The 20,919-nt window shown below is 42.4% G+C and overlaps 1 protein-coding gene across 1 annotated transcript in view; it reads left to right on the forward strand.

Annotated features, from left to right (window-relative positions):
- Positions 1 to 20,919, forward strand: part of STUB1 (STIP1 homology and U-box containing protein 1) — a 68,748-nt gene that overhangs the window by 15,724 nt on the left and 32,105 nt on the right. The window contains exons 2-3 of the mRNA XM_033963385.1: positions 13,499 to 13,697; positions 20,034 to 20,199. Coding sequence (XP_033819276.1) covers positions 13,499 to 13,697; positions 20,034 to 20,199 — 365 coding nt within the window. The remainder of the gene's footprint in view (positions 1 to 13,498; positions 13,698 to 20,033; positions 20,200 to 20,919) is intronic.

The raw sequence follows: 20,919 nt of genomic DNA on the forward strand, positions 1-20,919 counted from the left end.
AATTGCTCACTGTTCTGAGGGTGGGGGGTGGGAGTTCATGCAGGATAATGTACAAAAAGGATGACAAGAGCTATATTCTGTTCCTTGTAATATTTGTGAAGTCATCAATAAAAACTGTTGAACATTAAACTACCAAGCATATAAACATTCATGAGAAAAAAAAGCATATGCATAGGAAATAAAACAATAAAGCAAAACACAATGATACAAGAAAAAAAAGTCTCATGTCCTAAAAAGTGTACAGTTTAAAGCACATTGACTCTCTGTAATCCACAAACTAAAATAGAGGGAGATATCCAACAATATCCCCCCTTATTACAAAACCACAATAGTGTTTTTTAGCGCAGGCTGACACACTGAATGCTCTGTGCTGCTCCTGACGCTCATAGAGTTCCTCTATTGCGGTTTTGTAAAAGGGGGGGGGGTATATTAGTAAGAAGGAAATATAAATATATGGAAAAATGCCTAGAATAATAATTTCTGTTTTACAAGACTTCAAAAAATAATGGTAACTCTAGTTTGCTTTTTCACTCCTTAACTCATTGGTTGCTAACAGTACATCTGTTATCTAGAAAAACCCTGAGTTGTTTGGGATCATAGAAAAGGTAGGGATTTGAATCCAGTTGAAGCAAACATTTACAACGAAAATAGCAAAAGAAATGTTTTCTGAGGGATATCTCTGGGTGCGTTGACAAAATTTTTCTTCTTTTCCTGTGTTTCCACATATAGATACCGCGAAAATTCCAACCCACCCCCACCCAACAACTTTTCACGATTCCTAAAATGAAGTCTCAAAACCCAGTGTTTTATCCCATTTCAGTTCAAATGGTTCTAAGAGGATAGATCTAATACTTTTTTGTATGGCACGTCAGCTGTCCTCATATAGATCTTCCCATCTGATATCCTGATGCCTCTTTTCCAGCAAGAAGTATACCTGTGAAGTTGGTGGTAAGGCTTCTGGGAATATCAAAATACTTTCAGCAAGTATTTTCTAAACATCTCCATGGGTGCTATATTCACAGATTTAGGGAAATTAGCAAAATGCATGATTAATTTTCAGGCAAAGTTTACAGACGTCTAAGAGTACTACCAGATATTATTACTCCCTTTGCTCATAGATCCACCAAATCATGTTGAAAATTATACATGCCTGTTAAGAGTACCTTTTCCAAACGAGCCATTGCTTCCCAGATAGAATCCAAAGTGACATTAGCTGGTCTTGCTAGAAGAGCCATTTGGAGTGCATCCAACCTGCTTCACTGAGAATGTACACACAGATCTCCTTTCAAAAATGGTCTGTCCTGTCCACTGTCTACCTCCCATAGTTGTCCACAGATTGTTACTGCAGATTGGGAAACCAAATCTTCTGTTTCTAGACTGCCTCCTGTGGCAATTTCACTAGTTACATTATTACATACTCCTACACCCTGAGAAAGCCCTTCTTTTGGCATTGACAGCATTGCCGGGCTTCTTCCAGGTCAGCATTGCTATTGATTGCTTAGAGTTTTCATGAATGCCTAGGTAGGAGGCAGAAGTCTGTCCTCCAGGTTCAATGACGTATTGAGCTCTGGCATGCCAATGCCAGGTCCAGAGGAAATTAATTGGACAAACCACAAATCTTTCTATAGATAAAGTAGCAATTGGTAAGAACTCTGGCCCAGATGCACTAAAGCCAGCGATCGTCGTTAAACCTGTTTTAACAGCTTTCACAACGATCGCATTTTCCGACCCGATGCAGAAAATAGTTCACCGCCTGCTTTTCTGCACGATTGTTCATTACCTAATCAGACCATGCAAATAAGCAAATTAAAATAAAAATGCCATGTAAACTAGTAGAGCAATTGATGATCTAAACATGGCTTCCCGATGCACTAAAAAATGATCGCTTTTAGTGATAAAAAAAAGCGACTGGTCAAGACCAGTTGCTTACCTGTCTAATCTTTTTTTTTTAATGGGCACAGATGCTGTGCATATTACACACATGGTTCATTCCATGTCAAGTGGACCAGGAGCCCATGCTCGACCCCCCTTGAAATCCAACCAAATTTTACAGGAGTGTTGTCTAGAGTCTCAAATGAAACTCTGAAAAAATTTTGGGATCTATCTCAATTTGGTCAGGAGCTAGGGGTGGTTCAACAAAAGCAATCGATCCACTCCCATATCTCGTGTGACCTAAAACGCCAACTTTGCTTAAGCACTGCGGCAGAAGGTAATTATCTAGGAGTCTGAAATTATGCAGTTTGGTACAACACCTTAAGTTTCTGTGTAACGATTGAAATCTTTTACGAACGTGCTTCCATTTCTACAGGTCAGCAAAGTAGGCAAATAAATTACATGAACGAAAAGTTTTGGCAAAGTTTGGCTCCATACTGCTGCTGGTAGGTAAGTCAGCTGAGGGTACAACTATACCAGCAGACATGTACCATGAGGTACTTCCAAGATTTGCAATATGAGCTTTTACAGTCAAGTGAAGCTGAAGATATGGCCATTCAAAAAATATGGCTTTATGCATTTATGGAAATTTTCACTGTGTTTCAGATTCAAATATCTCTAATGTGTAGGGGTTTGTTTTGGGTTTGTTTGTTTTTAATATCATTTGAAAGAGCATGTTTTTTTGCTACAGAAGCTATCCTGTTTCATCTTGGACCCGATCTTTCTTTGATGGGAATTGATGGTTTAAAGATGAGCATTAGTTGTATATGCGCACAAATGTTTAATATTGAAAAGATAGCTTCTGTAACTTTTCCAAGAATATGATTCTTCCAATTACTAATTTTCATTTCAGACATTCATATGTTAATACATTTTTCCTTTCTTTATTTATGGACCTCAGAAACACCCTCCTCCAACCGTTTTTTTCATTTTTTGCAACGGGGAGCTTCACAGGTGTATATCTCCTCACTAGTCTTTACTAGTTTTATCAATATAAACTTTTTTTTAAAACTTTTTTGATTTTTTCTAAACGTAAGTATGTACTTATCTTTTTTACTAGTGCAGCGGTAGGACCCTTGACATGTTTCACTTCCGCTTCGTCAGGGATCCATACAAACCGCTAACATCCACCCCGCTCTGAATTTAAATCGCAAAGATCAAAAAGATGAAAAAAACGGTTGGAGGAGGGTGTTTCTGAGGTCCATAAATAAAGAAAGGAAAAATGTATTAACATATGAATGTCTGAAATGAAAATTAGTAATTGGAAGAATCATATTCTTGGAAAAGTTACAGAAGCTATTGGTTTAGTTCCAAGATTTAAGACAACAGCCTTTATTTAATATTGAAAAGAGGCATGTTTAACACAAACCATGTTGTATGCAAATGAACAAGGTACATGAAGTTTCACAGTTAAGTTCAGATTGTTACTGTTTTATGATCCCCTTCCCTGCCCTGAACAGTTTAGTGGCAGGAGGCTGCTTTCAGGCTTCCCCTGCCAGCTCTGCGCATGTGTGAGAGTCACTCTCACAGCGATCATTGGATGGCAGAGTTGGGGATTATGATGAACATTTGCATGCAGATGTTTTAATGTGTTAATACTCTTTCTGAATCAGCCAAAAAATCGGATTGGTGCAGATCCACATGGTCTTACCGATTCTCTTTAGTGCATCTAGACCTCTGAGGTGCAAGTCCTTGTCTTACCCTTGCCCTTGCCCTTCACCATTTCAAAGGAGAAATATATGCAATAAAATTGTGAATTAAGCAAAATGAATAAAGTTTGATTGGAGCCTGTGCAGCATATCAATCTAGGATGCCATCTTGGAGTACTTTTAAATCTAACTCCTTCATCTCTTTAGTACTCACATTTTATTGTTGTCTTTAATGAAATTATGTGCAAGTGTACAAAGTAGAGTTTGTGCAGAAATTACCATCTGTACAGGCAGCATCGGGGACTACTAACTTAAAAAAAAAAATCCATATTCAGGTTCCAGAAGCAGCCACATTGTGTGGTCTCTACCTAAGGCCTGTCACTGCTACGGCTGCTTGGTTGAGTTAGGTAAGATTTTGGAAGGGAGTAAGGTGACTATTAAAAGGGAAGAATTATGGATAGTTAAGAATAAAGCCTATTAGTGGCTCTGTTTAATTGAAAACTTGAGCAAGAAGAAACTGCTTGGCCAAAAAAATGAAATATACTAGAAATTGCTTAGAAGGAAGGGTGACAGCTTGTCAAAGCACCAAGTTGCTATTTCTCAAGCCAGTCCTGGAGTGCCACCTAGCTAGAAAATCTGCAATGAATATGCATGAGAGAGCTGTTTCATACATATTCATTGAGGATATCCTGAAAACTAGGCTGGATATGTGGTTATCCAGGACTAGTTTGAGAAACAGTGTTTCAGCTAGATGGAGCTTCTGGGTAAACATGATAACATTCACATCTGAGAATAGACAGTTGTGGCTTTGGGTTGAAGGACATACTGAGCTGGTCAGTGTTTCAGGATATCTACAATGAAAATACATGAGGTATATGTGAAAAGCATTGGCGTCATATCTGTGTTACTTGAATGTCTAATGTCTGCTTATTAAGTGTTTTATGTTTAAATCATTTTTATTAAAGATAAGCAAAAACACACTGCAATACACCTCTCAACAAAAAACAGATTTTCAGCATAACATAACACCAATCCCCCACCCACCCAACCACCCACCCCCCCACCACCCACCCAACCCGGGTAGCAGCAGCGGCAATCAACTCAAGTTATAAAAGCAATGTAAAGGGGAGAAAGAAATGTACCTAAGAGATGCTAAGCATCCCAAAGTTGTTGTTGCACATAAGATGTAAAAGTTAAACTAAAAGGTAACCAACAGAGGCGGAACAGCCGCCCCGCTTTAGAGGACATATCAGCAATGTTTCTCCGTTCCAGTAACATTTGTTGTAACATTAACGTTCTCCATTGAGCAAGAGAAGGAGGCTGAGGTGAAAGCCACTGTAACAGAATACACTTCCGCCCCATCAATACTGTCTTCCGAATGAAAGCTGAACATCCAGGTCGAGGGGGATGGAGCCGAATCTGTAGAGCGAAGAGAAAGTTCGGATGTAGGCGCCAGGAGCACCGCCAGAGCTGGGCTACAAAAGATACCACCCCGAGCCAGTAAGAAGATACCAAGGGGCAAGTCCAGAACATGTGTCCAATGGTTGCCAAAGGTTGAGAACATTTGCCACAACCATGTCCCGAACCAATCCCCATCAAATAGGCTCTCTTTGGAGCGTAGAAAGCACGTAAAAGAAATTTATAATTTTTCTCCTTCTCCACAGATGATAGAACAGCAGTATTGCCCATGCGAATACCCCTACGAAGCATTTCATCCGAGATGGGTATCTGGAGATCAATAGTCCATTTTTGAGCCAGAGTGTCACAATCCAAGGTACCAGATAACTCCTGTAAGAACTTATGATGAAACTTCAAAGGTTCCTGAGCAGTGAGGCAGAGAGCCTCCTGTAACCGATCATAAACAGTCTCCATCAGAATTGTCGGGGCCAAAGTTTGCAAATAATGTTGAAGTTGTCTATAGGCAAACCAGTCCGTAGGACGAAGATGAAACGTCGCCTGTAGTTCTGCGAAGGAAATAGGACGACCCTCGCGAGTTACTGCCTGAGACACATACTGGAGGCCTGCCTTAGACCAACGATGAAACAAAGCAGAGTCCAGACCAGGCATAAAGTCTCCATTGCCCCTTAGAGGAAGGCAAGGTGTGGTCCATGGTGGAATCTTCAATAAGCGGCATAACATCCGCCAAGCTATACGCATCGCAGGTAGTAGAGGGTGTGTAAGCAACTGAGGCAAATCAGGCAAATGGAGAACATGTAAAAGGTAACTAAAATGGTATGGCTGAAAAGGAAAACATTCAATTTCAGGCAAGGAAAAACAATCAGTGTTACAAAACCAATCATGGATATGACGCAATTGACAGGCAAGGTTAAACCTAGACACACACAACAGGCCCAACCCCCCCTGTGCAATGGGAAGCATCAGTTTGTCCAAAGATATTCTAGCCCGTTTACCCTGCCATAAGTAAGCCGAGAGGTGGGATCTGTGTTGAGATAAATGACGTTTCGTTAACATTATAGGGAGTGTTTGTAATAAGTAAAGCCATTGTGGGAGAATCATCATATTATAGAGAGCTATACGACCAGAAAGAGAGAGAGGGTAAGTCTGCCAGTTCTTTAATGTTGTAGCAGTGCGATTGAGTAAAGGTAGCACATTATCAATATAAAGCCTATCTAAGTGTAGTGGAATGACCACCCCTAAATAAACCAGATGGGAGGATGCCCATTGTAAAGGAAACTCACCGCTCCAGGTCTGGCGCACCTCTAGCATAGTGGGAAGAGCGATTGACTTTTGCTTATTTAGGACCAGTCCCGAGTAAGTACTAAATTCATCAAGGATTTCCAGTGCCCGGAACAACGAGCGCTGAGGGTTGCCCAAAGCAAGCAAAAGGTCGTCCGCAAAAGCCAACACCCGCAACTGAGACTGACCCTCGGGTAGTCCCGTAATCTCATCGTCCCTCTGAAGTGTACGTAACAGTGGGTCTAAATAGAGAAGAAACAGGAGGGGGGACAGTGGACATCCCTGACGCGTCCCCTTGCCAATAGAAAAAGGGGGTGATCTCGTGCCATTGACTAACACAGAAGCAGTAGGTCTCGCGTATAGCGTCTGTATAGAAGTAATATAACTAACGGGAAATCCCATATACTGCAAAAGCTGAAACAAATAATGCCAATTGACCTTATCAAAAGCTTTAGCCGCATCAAGCCCAACTAGTAATCCAGGTAAACGCGACTGTTGAGCATGAGAAAATGCTAGGAGTACCCTTCGTACATTCAGCACGGAATGCCGAGTTCGAACAAATCCCACTTGTTCAGGAACAATAAATGATGGCAACAGAGGGGCTAACCGATCTGCCAAGATACGAGCAAAGATTTTTACATCCACATTTAATAACGATATCGGGCGGTAGGATTCCAAATCAGTAGGTGGTTTGGAAGGTTTAGGGATAAGAGTGATCAGGGCATCATTGGAATAGCGAGGGAACATACGTTGTGTCTGAATAGTCGTGTAATAAGCTAAAAGGGAGCCCCCAATCGAGAGAGATAAGATCTTAAAGAACTCAGGGGAATAGCCATCAGGCCCCGGGGCCATACAGGGTTTTAGTTTCTGAATCGCCTGGAGCACCTCCTGCAAATGAAACAGACGATCAAGGCGTGATATCTGAGCAGCCGTCAATCGAGGCATACCCGCATCTTCTAGGTAATCGCTCACATCCGGGCCTGTATACGGCTCCGGGGACGCATAGAATGCCTCAAAATGTCGATAAAAGCTATCAGAGATATCCCTCGCTGAGGTTAAAATTTTTCCTGACCTATCATGTATCATTGGGATATATCGAGAACCCTTCCAACTTTTAGTAATGGACGCCAGTAACTTCCCCGCCCTATTGCCATATTTATGAAATTGAAATTTACGAAAAAACAATAGTTTTTTCGTGCGTTCATGTATAAGGGAATTTAAGGCCACCAACACTGAGTGATACGCCTCACGATTAGCGGCAGTGGGACTACGCAGCAGGTCTCTTTTTAACAACACCAGTTGTCGTTCGAGCGTTACAATACGATGTGCTATACGACGCGTGCGAGTGGTAACGTATGCTATGAGGTCTCCACGGAGTACAGCTTTTGCTGCATCCCAAAACAACACTGGTTGATCAATATGTTGGGCATTAAAGGAGCAATAGGATTCCCACCTGTCAAGTAAGAACTTTTGGAAGTGAGCATCCTGATGTAAATAAGAGGGAAATCTCCAACCCGACCCTGGGCCCACTGGTCCACCCACCGCAACATCAATCCAAATCATAGTGTGGTCAGACACCTCCAAGGGGCCTATGGTCGCCTCCGTGACCCTGGAGAATAAAGATTCTGACAATAAAGTATAATCAATCCGAGAGAATGACCCATGTGCCCGGGATTGGTGAGTGTAATCCCGCTCGGTGGGATGAAGCAAGCGCCAGGGGTCAACCAGCCCCAAAGCCCGACAAAGGTAAGGGACCCCTTTAGTTTATCTCGTCGACGATATACCCGATGTCCCGGAGCGATCCATGGCCTGGTCTAGTACTTGATTCAGGTCGCCCACCAAAATTAAAGGACTATCTGAATCAGTGTTCCCGCTAAGGTGCGCTGGCCTGCGCTCGCGCACAAAATATTACATCGCAGCGCAAAGTTTCTCTTCACAGCGCACACACGCGTCGCAAAGGTAAGGGGAGGTAAGGTAAGGGGACGCATTGGGGGGATTGCACTTCCCCACAATTGCCATGCTTCGGTTCCTCTTCTTCCTTCCTTCCTCCCCCCCCCCCCCCCCCGCGGGACCCTGCGGCACCATCAACTCTTACTCCCTCTAATGTCGGCCCTGCAGCTCCAGACTTCCTCGCACCTTCTCCCCTCCCCCTTTGGATCGCTATTATTTTAAATGTTATAGCCGCGGAGCTGTATCCATCAGTGGAGATGTCTAACCTCGGCCTGCCCCGGAACTCTTACTGCAACAGTGACTTCCTGTTCCTGCCTAGACGGGCGGCTGCTGCAGTAAGAGTTCCGGGGCAGGCCGAGGTTAGACATCTCCACTGATGGATACAGCTCCGCGGCTATAACATTTAAAATAATAGCGATCCAAAGGGGGAGGGGAGAAGGTGCGAGGAAGTCTGGAGCTGCAGGGCCGACATTAGAGGGAGTAAGAGTTGATGGTGCCGCAGGGTCCCGCGGGGGGGGGGGAGGAAGGAAGGAAGAAGAGGAACCGAAGCATGGCAATTGTGGGGAAGTGCAGAGCTGCAGGGAAGAGTGTTGCGGTACCCAGCTGGAGGGAGAAGGAAGATGAGGGAGGGAATTAAAGGAGATGCCAGGGCTTGGAGCATAGGAGGAAGGTATGCCAGTCTAAGGGAAAAGGAAGGGGGAGATGTGAGAGCATGGAGGGGGAGCGAAAGATGGAAGAAAAGGAAAGGAGAGAGATGCCAGAGAATCAGGGAAGGGGAGATACCAGACTATGAGGAGAGGTGTGGGAGAGGGAAGGCGAGGAGAGAGATGCCAGACCAATGGGGTGAAAGGAGAGATGGAAGGGGGAGGCATACAGTTTCTGGAAGGGGCATAGAAGGAGAGAAGATGCCATATAGGGGAAGAGAGACGGCAGACAGTGAATGGAAGGAAGATGAGGAAAGGAGAAACCACAGAAGACAAAGGTAGAAAAAAATTTCTATTTATTTATTGCTTTAGGAGACATGTGTCACTGTTTCTGTGAAGCATTGTATGCAGAGTCCAGCTTCTTGCTGGTTCAATTTAACCTTTGTCTATGTATTTTTATTTTATCCCCCCTTTTACAAAACTGTGAAGCGTTTTTAGCACCAGCCTTGGTGGTAGCAGCTCTGATGCTCAGAATTTTATGAGCATCAGAGCTGTTACCTCCGTAGCTAAAATCCACACTACAGTTTTGTAAAAGAGGGAGGGGTTAGTTTGTGATTACATATTCCTTACTAGGCGAAGGTGTTTTCTGTGTTCTGTGTGTTCGAAAGACATGGTTTTCTGTTAGGATTGACGGTGTAGGATTGATCTGTGCTGGTCTGGCTTGTTTAGTTTTACAATGGGTGTATTGATGTACTGCTCACTGCAATATGTAAGATGCTGCCTTTTCCTAGGTACTCATGTGTGACGTGTGGTTTGTTACTAAAAATCATGTTTTTCTTACAGATGGGGGGGTGCCAAAAAATGATGGGCCCCGGATGTTACATATGCTAGGTACGCCACTGTATGTAAAGATACCAGAAAGCTGGCGTAGCAAAAACTTCTAAGTTTTGAGTATTTAACCCTCCCACAATCTCACGGGCACTCGTTTCAAGTTTATTGAGATTTTGATTTAAACGCAATATCAAATATTTTCAATGCGTATAACAAAAATAAATTTGGGGAAATAAATAAAACCATTTGAACCAGTGTTCCCGCTAAGCTGCGCTGGCGTGCGCTGGCGCACAAAATATTACATCGCAGCGCACACGTTTCTCGTCACAGCGCACGATCGGAAGAGGCGTACGGCAGATGGCAGGGCGGCGAGAGGAGAATCGGGCGAGTTGGCTCATAACTTGCTGGCGCCCGATATTTTTGGCTCACGGTGAAAAAAGTTTGCTCACAACACCCGCCCGCTTAGAGGGAACACTGATCTGAATCCTGTAAGCAAATATTAACCAAATTTTGAAAATAAGAATGTTGATATCCATTAGGGCCATAACCCACAAACAATCTAAAAGTCCCACCAGGCCCCTCTACCTTCACTAAAAGATATCGACCCTGGCTGTCACGTCTCTGTAACTGAACAGCGCACGCCAAGCCTTTCCGTATAAGTATGGCCACCCCAGCCCTCTTCCCCGGGGCAGATGCATAGTAAACAGTTCCAACCCAGCTTCTCCGGAGCTTCTGGTGTTCTAAATCAGTAAGCCTAGTCTCCTGGAGACAAGCGATGTCCGCTCGATGGTGTTTCAGTTGGGATAGTATCTTAGTTCGTTTAGCAGGGAAGGTGATGCCTGATACGTTCTAGGAGATTATACGTAATGTCCGGTCACCCATGGGACACCTCACCAGAATATCTCAAACAGGTCAACCCCCAAAGAGAATGGATCCCAGGATGCCCAGCCTTACCCCAAGATCCCAAGTACACACTCCATTCAAACCATCCATACCTCCCCACAAAGGCAAACCCCCAACAAAAGATAAACAGAAGATTAAGACCCCAAAACCATGCCGCCACTACCACCCAAAAACTAAACACCCCCCAACCCCCCCAAACAAACCCAGAAGTCCCTACCAAGAGGGACCAAGACAGGTTACAAAGGACACTTGGCCCGGGGCTGCCCGGATAACAGGAATGAGCTCCCGAAGAGCCATCGGGACTAAAAACTGCTCCAAAAAACAACAAGTTATCTAATCAGACTTGGATTAGTGCAAAACAGTAATCCATATAATCACACAGTTCAGTCAAGACTCCCCAGTCGCCGGACTTTCCAGGAGTTTTATGAAGTCCGCCGCTGCATCAGGTGATTGGAAAGATTTCCAGACTCCATTATGTTGAATTCGAAGAAGAGCAGGGTAGTTAAACTGGAACCTCCTTTTAAGCTCAGCAAGTTTAGCACAGAGAGGGTAGTACGGCTTTCTCTTTTCCTGTAGAGCCACCGAGAAGTCCTGGCTTATGCGGACCGGGGTGCCATTATAGGTGAGCGTATCCCGTTTGGCCCTATATTGGTGCAAGAGTTCTACCTTGTGCCGAAAATTTAACAGCTTGAGAATCACCACCCTCGGGCGAGTCTCCAAGCCCGGTCAGAATCCCAACCGATGAGCCCGCTCCAATCTCAGGGGGCCCAAAGAGGGTGGGAGAGGTAGTTCATCCTTCAGCCAGCGTTCCAGAATATCCAACAGAAGGCGATCCGCGATTGTCTCAGGAATGCCCATAAGTCTCAAGTTAGAGCGGCGGGAGCGATTCTTCAAGTCATCAAGTTTTTCCGCTTGCAAAGATACCTGGGCCTGTAGTGTGGCTATATCCGTGTCTCTAGTCACCGAGGAATCTTCCAGCGTCGAAACCCGCTGTTCTAATTCAGCGGTGCGTACCGCAGCTGCCGATAGTAAGTTTTCAATGTTAGAAATTTGTGAGGAGAGAAGTTCCATTTTGGGACCCAGGATCTGCGCGATCGCCTCCTTAATATCTCCCAGCGCGGTCTCAGTAAGGTGAGAGACCGCTGCTGCGGGGCTCGTCGCCATCTTAGATTCCACAGGCCGCACATGTTCACGCTCCTTTCGGGCTATTTTGGTAGTCATGGAGTCCTGGGAGTGCATTATATATTTGTCCATAAAGCAGTACACTGGGCTAGGAGCAGCACAAGCGTCAGAAATTAAATCTGTCCCGCGGGTTAAGAAAGGTAAATCAGGCAGCCCCGGAGCAAGCGAGAAGACGTCTTCACTCGCTCATAGCGTCACGTGACCCATCTATTAAGTGTTTTATAAGTATTATACTGACATTGTATTATATCTCTTGAATTTCAGTGCAGTTATATCTTTGAAACTATTGTATGGTAGTTCTATTATTAAGTTTCAGTTTGCAGATTTTGAGTTTAACTCATTCAATGTTTTTATGTTTATATTTGGTCTTTTTACTACTATTAGAAAAATTGTAAGTTTTATGTTGAATTGTACTTACAGTACACTGCCTTGGGTGAATATTTTCATAAAGGCAGTTAATAAATCCCAGTAAATATTTTCATACAGAGGAGGTAGATTCTAGAACATCTAAGTTTCTCATGCATATTCTTTGTGGATATCCACAAAAACAGATTGGGACACAACTAAACGGACAGCCAAGGACAGGGTTGAGAACTGAACTAAACTAATTCTTTTGCAGTGTCTGTGGCAGTGGTTCCCAACTTTTCTTGGGGGACCTCAAGTAAGTCAGATTTTCAGAATATCTGTAGTGATGAAAGAAATTTACATACAGAGGAGGCATTATATGCAGATTTCTCTCGTGCATAGTCATTGTGAGTATCCTGAAAACCTGACCATCTAGGGGTCTCAAAGGACAGGATTGGAAACCACTGATTGTGGTTTAGGGATTTAAAATCAACTAATTTCTTGATTCAGAGCAGTGTTCTTCAATGAAAGTTCCAGGGACTTATGGTGGCTCTTGGCGACTTCATCATTCTGGTCTTTTTCTGCTACTATCTGCCTTTCTAACCAAGTTCATGATAGAAAGAGGGAAGTGAATGGAAGTAAGAGCAACATGCTTGAAGGACAAGGCATTTTTCAATAAGTAAAGAAAATGCATTTGGAAATGCCTCCCTTCTTGAGGATATACCCAATAAACAGTTTGAAGATGGGCTGGTGGGGCAGATGTCATTGACACACACTGGACAGCAGTGTTGTGACTTCACAAGGAAAGATATTTGGTGGCTTTCCTTCAGGTCATTGGATCCAAAGTGGCTCCGACTTAAAAATTTGCAAAGACCATTGCTTTAGTTTAGAGGATAGTTTTCCTTTTGATAAATGTAGTTCAGACTGGCCTTTGCATGGTTCTGTTGAAAGTTATGAGTTATTCTAATTCATGCTTTTTAGAGAAATGGAGACTTATGGCTTTTCAGAAATGCTCTGATATAAAGCACAAATGGTACAGTCCAAGATTTGCTTTTATGTATTTAAAGGTATGCTGTGAAGAAAGGCTTATTACAATAGAAAACACTTTTTTTTGTATGCTTCATGTCCATGGGGTACACGGTACTTCTCTTCTATTCCTGCTAACACTTAAGCTTCATAAACATCAATTACAAAGTAAACTCCTGAGACCTTGCGTGTGGTTTTGTTTTGTTTTTTAAATTATTATTATTTTTTAACTCACCTTTCAAACAGGAGTTAGAGAAGTTTCTTTCAGTAAATTCCCCAGCTGCCCCAAGGGGTTGTAAAGATCAACCGGTAATTTGTGGAGTTGTTTTTCTTTTCCAGAACCGGAATCCTTTGGTAGCAGTGTACTATACCAATCGGGCCTTATGTTACCTGAAAATGCAACAGTATGACAAGGCACTGGTGGACTGTAAGCATGCATTAGAATTGGACTGTCAATCGGTCAAAGCACACTTCTTCTTAGGGCAATGTCAGCTAGAATTGGAGAACTACGATGAATCCATTGGCAACCTACAGAGGGGTAAGTAACATGTACCATCTCATTCATGATTTTAAATGGTAGCTGGGCCATACCTTCCATAATCATGGTTGGGAAGAGACTAGCTGGGTCATAAGCAGTCAATCTGTCAGAACTGTTCTTACCCCTGTGGTCTGGGACTAGTTCTTTTACTATGGATATTTAGGAAGTTGTGGCATAGGCAATGGAATGGGATGGGCCACAGGGGTCATGGTCCAACCAATATTTTGCCCTCCCCTCCCCAATCAAAAAGGTGTTCTCCTGTTCTTTAGTTGTGTTCTTTTTTTGTTGTTGTTGTTAGTACCTAGCTCTGAGTGAGTCCAGCCTTTAAATAGTTTTGTTTTAAAATCTGATGTTTTTAGACTGGAAAACAGATCTGTATTTTTTAAAGATGGATTGTGGAATTCAATCTAAAGAAAGTGGAGTTTATTAGGCACCTCAATGAACCATCCTGGGTCCAGTAGTGCCTAGGGACTAACAGAAAAGGTTGTCTTTTGCAGACAACATAAAGAGATCTGAAATAAGATGGATACTCCAGAGAAGCTAAAATAAGGAGGGACCTCTAGGAGTTTGATAAATAACACATTTTGTAATAAATCTTGCTATGCATCTTCAAAAGGCAGTTTTGCGATGGAAATAATGGTTTTGGAAAGATAAACAGGCAGGAGGAGAAGAGTATAGAATTGCTAAGATAGATGTTTATTATATAGCAATCATTTAATGTTAATTTTTCTCTATTGCATTATACTCCTTCATAGCTTTTGAAAAATAAAAATAGTTTCAAATATTTTCTTAATATATTAGTCAGCAATCTGAGGTGAATTGGGATTTGATTCCATTATATTGATCTAGCAATTGAAAAGGCAGAGCATCTGGTTTCTCATAATGTGTTAACGCTAAGTGATGGAATTCACAGAAATCTTATATTCTCTGCCCTCGGTGATCTCTCTGCTTTATAAATTTCCAACTACACGGAGAGAATCTCCCCACTCCCCGAAAAAATAGGAGATTCAAATGCCTCTCTATAGAATCTCCAAAAGTAAATGAATACTCCAAACGAAAAGCCTAAAGAGTAAAACAGAATCCACAAACACTGAAGCTCCTTCAGTTTGTGATGAAGAATTGTGATCCTGATAAACGCAGACAGTTAAGTAGCACATTTCCATTCAATATACTCATTGAGCCCCAATGGATGCAGAGACTGAAGCTCAAAAATCCAATATTCTCTCTGCTGTAAGAGAGATGGCTTATCCCCTTCATACTCCTCATAGACCTGCTTGATGACACTCCAACGTAGGTTACTAAAAGAATGGCCAAATTGGACACAGTGGGGAACCATGGGTGAACTCATGAATTGGGTGTTAATCCTACTTCTGTGTTCAATGAGGCGTGTTCTGATAGTTCTTCCAAAACAGAGTACAAATAAAAGGAAGTACAGTGGTACCTCAGTTTACGAGTGCACCGGTTTGCGAGTGTTTTGCAAGACAAGCAAAACATATGCAAAATCGGCGCCTTGGAAACCGAGCTTGCCTCGATTTGCGAGCAGTGCCCCCTGCGATCCGGCACCCTGCCCCCCGCGATCCGGCATCCCCCTGCTCGCGTCACCCCCCCCCCCCCCCCGGCGATCTGCCATCCCCCAGCACCCACCCGAACACACTGCTTACCCCCATCCGGCACCGGCACCAACGCACAGGACATGCCGGTGCCCGAAGATCTGCGTCTTCTTGTTTGCTGGGCCTTGAGGATGAATTTGAAGGCCTTGAGCATGCGCAGATGCTCAAAGGCCCAGCAAACAAGACAACGCAAATCTTCAGGTACCGGCACCGGCATGTCTTGTACGTTGGTGTCGGTGCCGTGCCAGATGGGGGGTAAGCAGTGTGTTCGGGTGGGTGCTGGAGGATGCCAGATCGCGGCAGGGGTGTGTGTGTGACGCGAGCAGGGGGATGCCGGATAACGGGGGGGAGGGTGGATCACACGGGGGGGGCCTTCGTGAGCGGGGGGAGCAATGCCGGTTCTCGGGGGGGGGGGGGTAGAGCTGTGCCGCTGGCCTCGGGGGGTGGGGGTGGGTGGGAACGTATCAAGCGAGTTTCCCTTAGTTCCTATGGAGAAACTCGCTTTGATATACGAGTATTTTGGTTTACGAGCATGCTTCTGGAACAAATTATGCTCGTAAACCAAGGTACCACTGTATTTGAGTTTTAATGCCCTGTGTATCATAAATAAAACTTTAAAAGATATCCATTGCTCAATTGGGAGCTTAAATATTGACGGCAAAGCATTCCCATCAAAGCTGGGCCCCCACATTTTAAGCAATTTGAAGTGGTCTTATACCAGGTTGCGGAAACCCTAGATATAAGGAATTATAATAATCTAGGGCTCCTTTAACGAAGCCGCGTTAGCAGTTTAACGCGTGTAACAGCACGCTAGCCTCCTCTTGAACAGGTGGTAGTTTTTCGGCTAGCGCAGGGGTTAGCGCGCGCTAAAAATGTGTGTTCGATAAAGCCATTAACGCTAGATAAAACAGTATATCGAATAACAGATTGAAGCATAAGTTTCCTGCAGATTTTCAATTTGCTTAAGACCTTTAATTTTTAAAAAGACAAATTTTACCACTGCACAGATTTGTGATTTTCAGGATATCCACAATGAATATTTGAGAGATAATGCTTACAAATCTCTCATTACATGCAGCTCTGTCTTTTACATATTAATTGTGTATATCCTGAAAACCTGCTACTCAGTAGTTCTCAGTCTCCAGCAGATAGGAGGAACCTGTGCAGTCTAGGTTGTTCTTATAGATCAAGGGTAGGGAACTCCGGTCTTCGAGAGCCGTATTCCAGTCGGGTTTTCAGGATTTCCCCAATGAATATGCATTGAAAGCAGTGCATGCAAATAGATCTTATGCATATTCATTGGGGAAATCCTGAAAACCTGACTGGAGTACGGCTTTCGAGGACTGGAGTTTCCTACCCCTGTTATAGATCATGAAAGCTGGATTAGGTCAGAGGCTGGGGAACCCTAATAAAACATAGCAGAAAAAACCCACAATTTTTGGTTTAGAAACTATTGTACACTGTATTACTGCTTTTATTGTTGTGTGGGTTCTATGGTGCATCTGTGTTGTGCACTGTACTGTTCCATTTTGTTGTATGCGTGTGCGTAGTGTTTAAATAAAGAATTACAAAAAAAAAAAATTAATCACAAGATGTTTCTATGTTATGAAAAATCAATTATCATAAAAGCCAAAAAAGAGGAAAAAGGTAAGGAAATGGAAAAATAAAAACATACTATGGACATGATAAAGAAGGATCAAATACATCACCATATACATATAACATAAAAAAGGATAAATATATACCATATGTAAAACAATGTAACTTTGCAATCCATTGGAGCCTTCTAAAAGCAAATCCTGAACCAACTAACGAATGCATACTAATAAGATAAATATTATAAATATCAAATAAGCAGAATACATATAAAATGCATATTCAATCCAATTAATTAAATTTGCTCTAAACCAATATAGGAAAGGAAAATGTTCTATAACTTAACAATCCATAATAACAATAAAAATATATGTGAATAAATGTATTAAAATGCAATAAAACATCCCTTCCAGAGACAAATGCTGAAAATTGAAACAAATCTCTGTAAATCTGGAAGATGTAATGGGGCACTTTGATAAATTGAAGAGTAGCAAATTGCCTGGACCAGATGGTACTGATCAGTGACATGTGGTCAGGGCCTTCAGGGGATTCACCCAGCCTCCTGAAGGCCTTGAGGGCACTGCTCTGAATTTGATTGGTTGAGCAGATAAAAGCTGCTTAACCAATCAAATTCAGATCAGTACTGTCAGGGCCTTCAGGGGGTTTGAATCTCCAGCCCTATAGCCCTGCTTTTTTGGGGGGAGGGAGGGGTTTACTTTTTGCTTGATGTGGTTTGACTGGTTGAGCAGGCTTCCTGCTGAACAAATCAAACATCATCAAGCCAAAAAAAAAAAAAAAAAGCAGGGCTGTAGAGCTAGGGATTCACTGAATTTCCTGAAAGCCTGAACTGTACTGCACTGTACTGCACTGCACTGCACTGATGCCTAGTCTCCCAACAGCTTTATCCCATCAGCAAATTAAATTACCTCACTAGATAATTTATAAATATATTAAAAGGCAGCGGTCCCAGCACAGATCCCTGGGGAACTCCACTATTTACCCTTAAGAATATTGACCATTTAACCCTACTCTCTGTTATCTTTTAACCAGTTCTTAATCAACAATAGGACATTACCTCCTGTCTCAGGACTCTCTAATTTCCTCAGGAGTCATTCATGAAGTACTTTTGTCAAATACTTTTTGAAAATCCAGATACACAATATTGACCAGTTCACCTTTATCCATATGTTTATTCATCCCTTCAAAAAAATGTAGTAGATTAGTGAGGCAAGATTTCCTTTGACTAAATCCATGTTGGCTTTGTTTCATTAACACATGGTTATGTAGTTGCTTAGTAACTTTGTTCTTTATTATCTCTACCATTTTGCCCAGCACTGACCATCAGACTCACCAGTCTATAATTTCTCACATCACCTGTAAAACCCTTTTTAAAATTTGGCATTAAGTTGGTCACCCTCCAATCTTCCAGTACCATTCTGGATTATAAAGATAAATTACTAACAATAGCTCTGCAAGTTCATTTTTCAATTTTATCAGTACTCTGGGATGTATACCATTTAGTCCAGGTGATTTGCTACTCAGTTTTGTCAAATTGCCCTATTATATCTTCCTGTGTTAGATTTGTTTCAGTTTCTCTGACTCATCAGCATTGAATTACTACAACTTTCAAAGCGCACTCCATGAAGGAGCAGCATAGGTTGAATCCATGCTGGCCATTTGTAGGATGGCTTAGTTATTCTTGAATTGCTATACATGGCATTATAAGTTGGATGTTCAAGGTTGGGACAAGTGTGTTATAAGCAGGGTTGTTTGGGTCCCACCCCACGTAGGTACTCCTTAGGTACATCCTACATATCTGGACTGGTCTAGAGGGATGAAGAGGAAGGGGAAGTTACATTATACCTACTAACTTTATTGCATTGAGTCCCTCCAGACCAGTCCAGAATCCTCCTGAGTTGCTTTTCATGGCATGGAACAGATTTGGTAGCAATATGTGTGGGTGGTAGGAGGCTCTCTGTTCTCCATTTGCTTCTTTATACTTATTCTATAATTATATTTCTTCCTAGTTGTCTATTGTTCATTGTAGAGGGTTTAGAAGGGGATAGTTCCTTGTTACTGCTTTGTTGAGAAAATATTGGGTAGCAGTGGGCTGCATAGGATACTTACAGGATGATTTCACAAGCCTGCAGTTCTGTCTCCCATCTGCTGCTAGAAGAATATACGCTATTCGTCTGAACTGTTTTGGAGAGACTCAAGAAAATAGTGTTGGGGGAGGAATCCCACTTAGATAAACCTTGATAGACTGTATATAAATATCTAATAAACTTGAAAACTTGAAAGGGGATGGGACTTGTATACTGCCTTTTTGTAGTATTCAGGTACTTATTTTGTAACTTGGGGCAATGGAGGATTTAGTGACTTGCCCAGAGTCGTGATTGATCCCAGAGCCTCAGGGTGCTGAGGCAGCAGCTGTACCACTAGGCCACTCCATATCAATGTAATCCCTTTACAAAATAGCAGCTTTTGGTTTACCATATACTTTTCGTATATAGCTAATCAAAATAATTAATCTGGTGTTAAGTCATTGTGAAAGTGACTAGGGATAAGGAAAAGAGTTTTTGGGCTGTTTCTAAAGTTTAGGTCCATGCACACACCTTTCATAGTGATTAGAGGAAAGGCACTGTACTGGGATCTTTTAACTGTATAAGTTGCAATGTACAATGTTAGTGTGGTGACAGTGTTTGGCTAGAATACACAATGATACAACACAGTCCAATATCTTTTAGATACCACAATCTGGTAATGCACCTGTCTGGTGAATTCTGCAAAAACAACAATACTTACACTGTGAAGTCAGGTTTGAATAAGTGCAGATTGTGTTTAGACTTAGATCACAGCTTCTTGCACAGGAGTTTACTTGTCTAAATGCCGAGTCCAGTGTGTATTATGGCTTACTCCTTTCCTGTGTAGATATAGCCATAGCAGTGGGTGTGTTGGTACTTGGCCGACTGTGAGTGTGGGGTGAAGGAAGTGTCCTTCAGTGAAGGTCTTTTTTTTTAAGTCTCGAACATCCCATATTTGATTAGCTTCTTTATTTCTTGAGATGTATTCACTTAACTTTTGATCTTAACCTTCATATCACCTCTGTAAGAATGTGATCTTTCCACAGCATACAACCTGGCCAAGGAGCAGCGATTAAATTTTGGGGATGATATTCCAAGTGCTCTGCGAATTGCCAAGAAGAAGCGATGGAACAGTATTGAGGAGAAACGAATAAACCAGGAAAATGAATTGCACTCCTATTTAACTAAACTAATCATGGCGGAGAAGGAGAGGTACTGTTACTACTTCTTGATCATAAACATGAAGCCTCTTGGAGGTATCCTAAACCTTTACAGAGGTGCAGTCAAAGCCAGAGGAATGAGAGGGATGGGGAATGACTGAGCACTGCTGTGAGGACCTTTTGCTGCCAGGGATCCAAACCCCCCTGTAGCTGATGTGATGGCAGGTTCTGTCCATTTTGTCATAATGTACCTAATTTATCTTTACCATGTTGGAGATAATTATATAATGTCACATATGTGGTCTCTTACAAAGTATTAACTGGTACAGTCCATGACATGATGGTACATACTTTGCTGATAGGTGTGTATATAAGGGTGGAGCATGGATGGAGTTCACAAGTAGGAGTGTAGATTATGTTTAAATATTTTTATTAAATTTTGCAATAAGAACATAACAGAACATAAATGTACAGCAGAACAGATCAAATGCACGCCCCCCCACCCCCCGCCCAATATACACAGTAAAAAATAAAAAGAAACCATCTTCCAGAGAAAGAAATATCATGGGTTTAGCAAATTACTTCGAGCTCTAGGAATGTAGATTATAAAAATACTGTAATCGGGCAGAAACATTTGTACTGCTAAGAGTAGGTGCAACAGTCTTTTTCTTCAAGGTAGATGTCATCTCTGCCACTTAAACTAGATACATAGGCACCTAGGTGCCTCCTGTTAAACCATGTGCCCTGTTACAAAATGACCCCCATGTGAAGG

Source organism: Geotrypetes seraphini, chromosome 11 (assembly GCF_902459505.1).
Source record: "Geotrypetes seraphini chromosome 11, aGeoSer1.1, whole genome shotgun sequence".
NCBI lineage: Eukaryota > Metazoa > Chordata > Amphibia > Gymnophiona > Dermophiidae > Geotrypetes > Geotrypetes seraphini.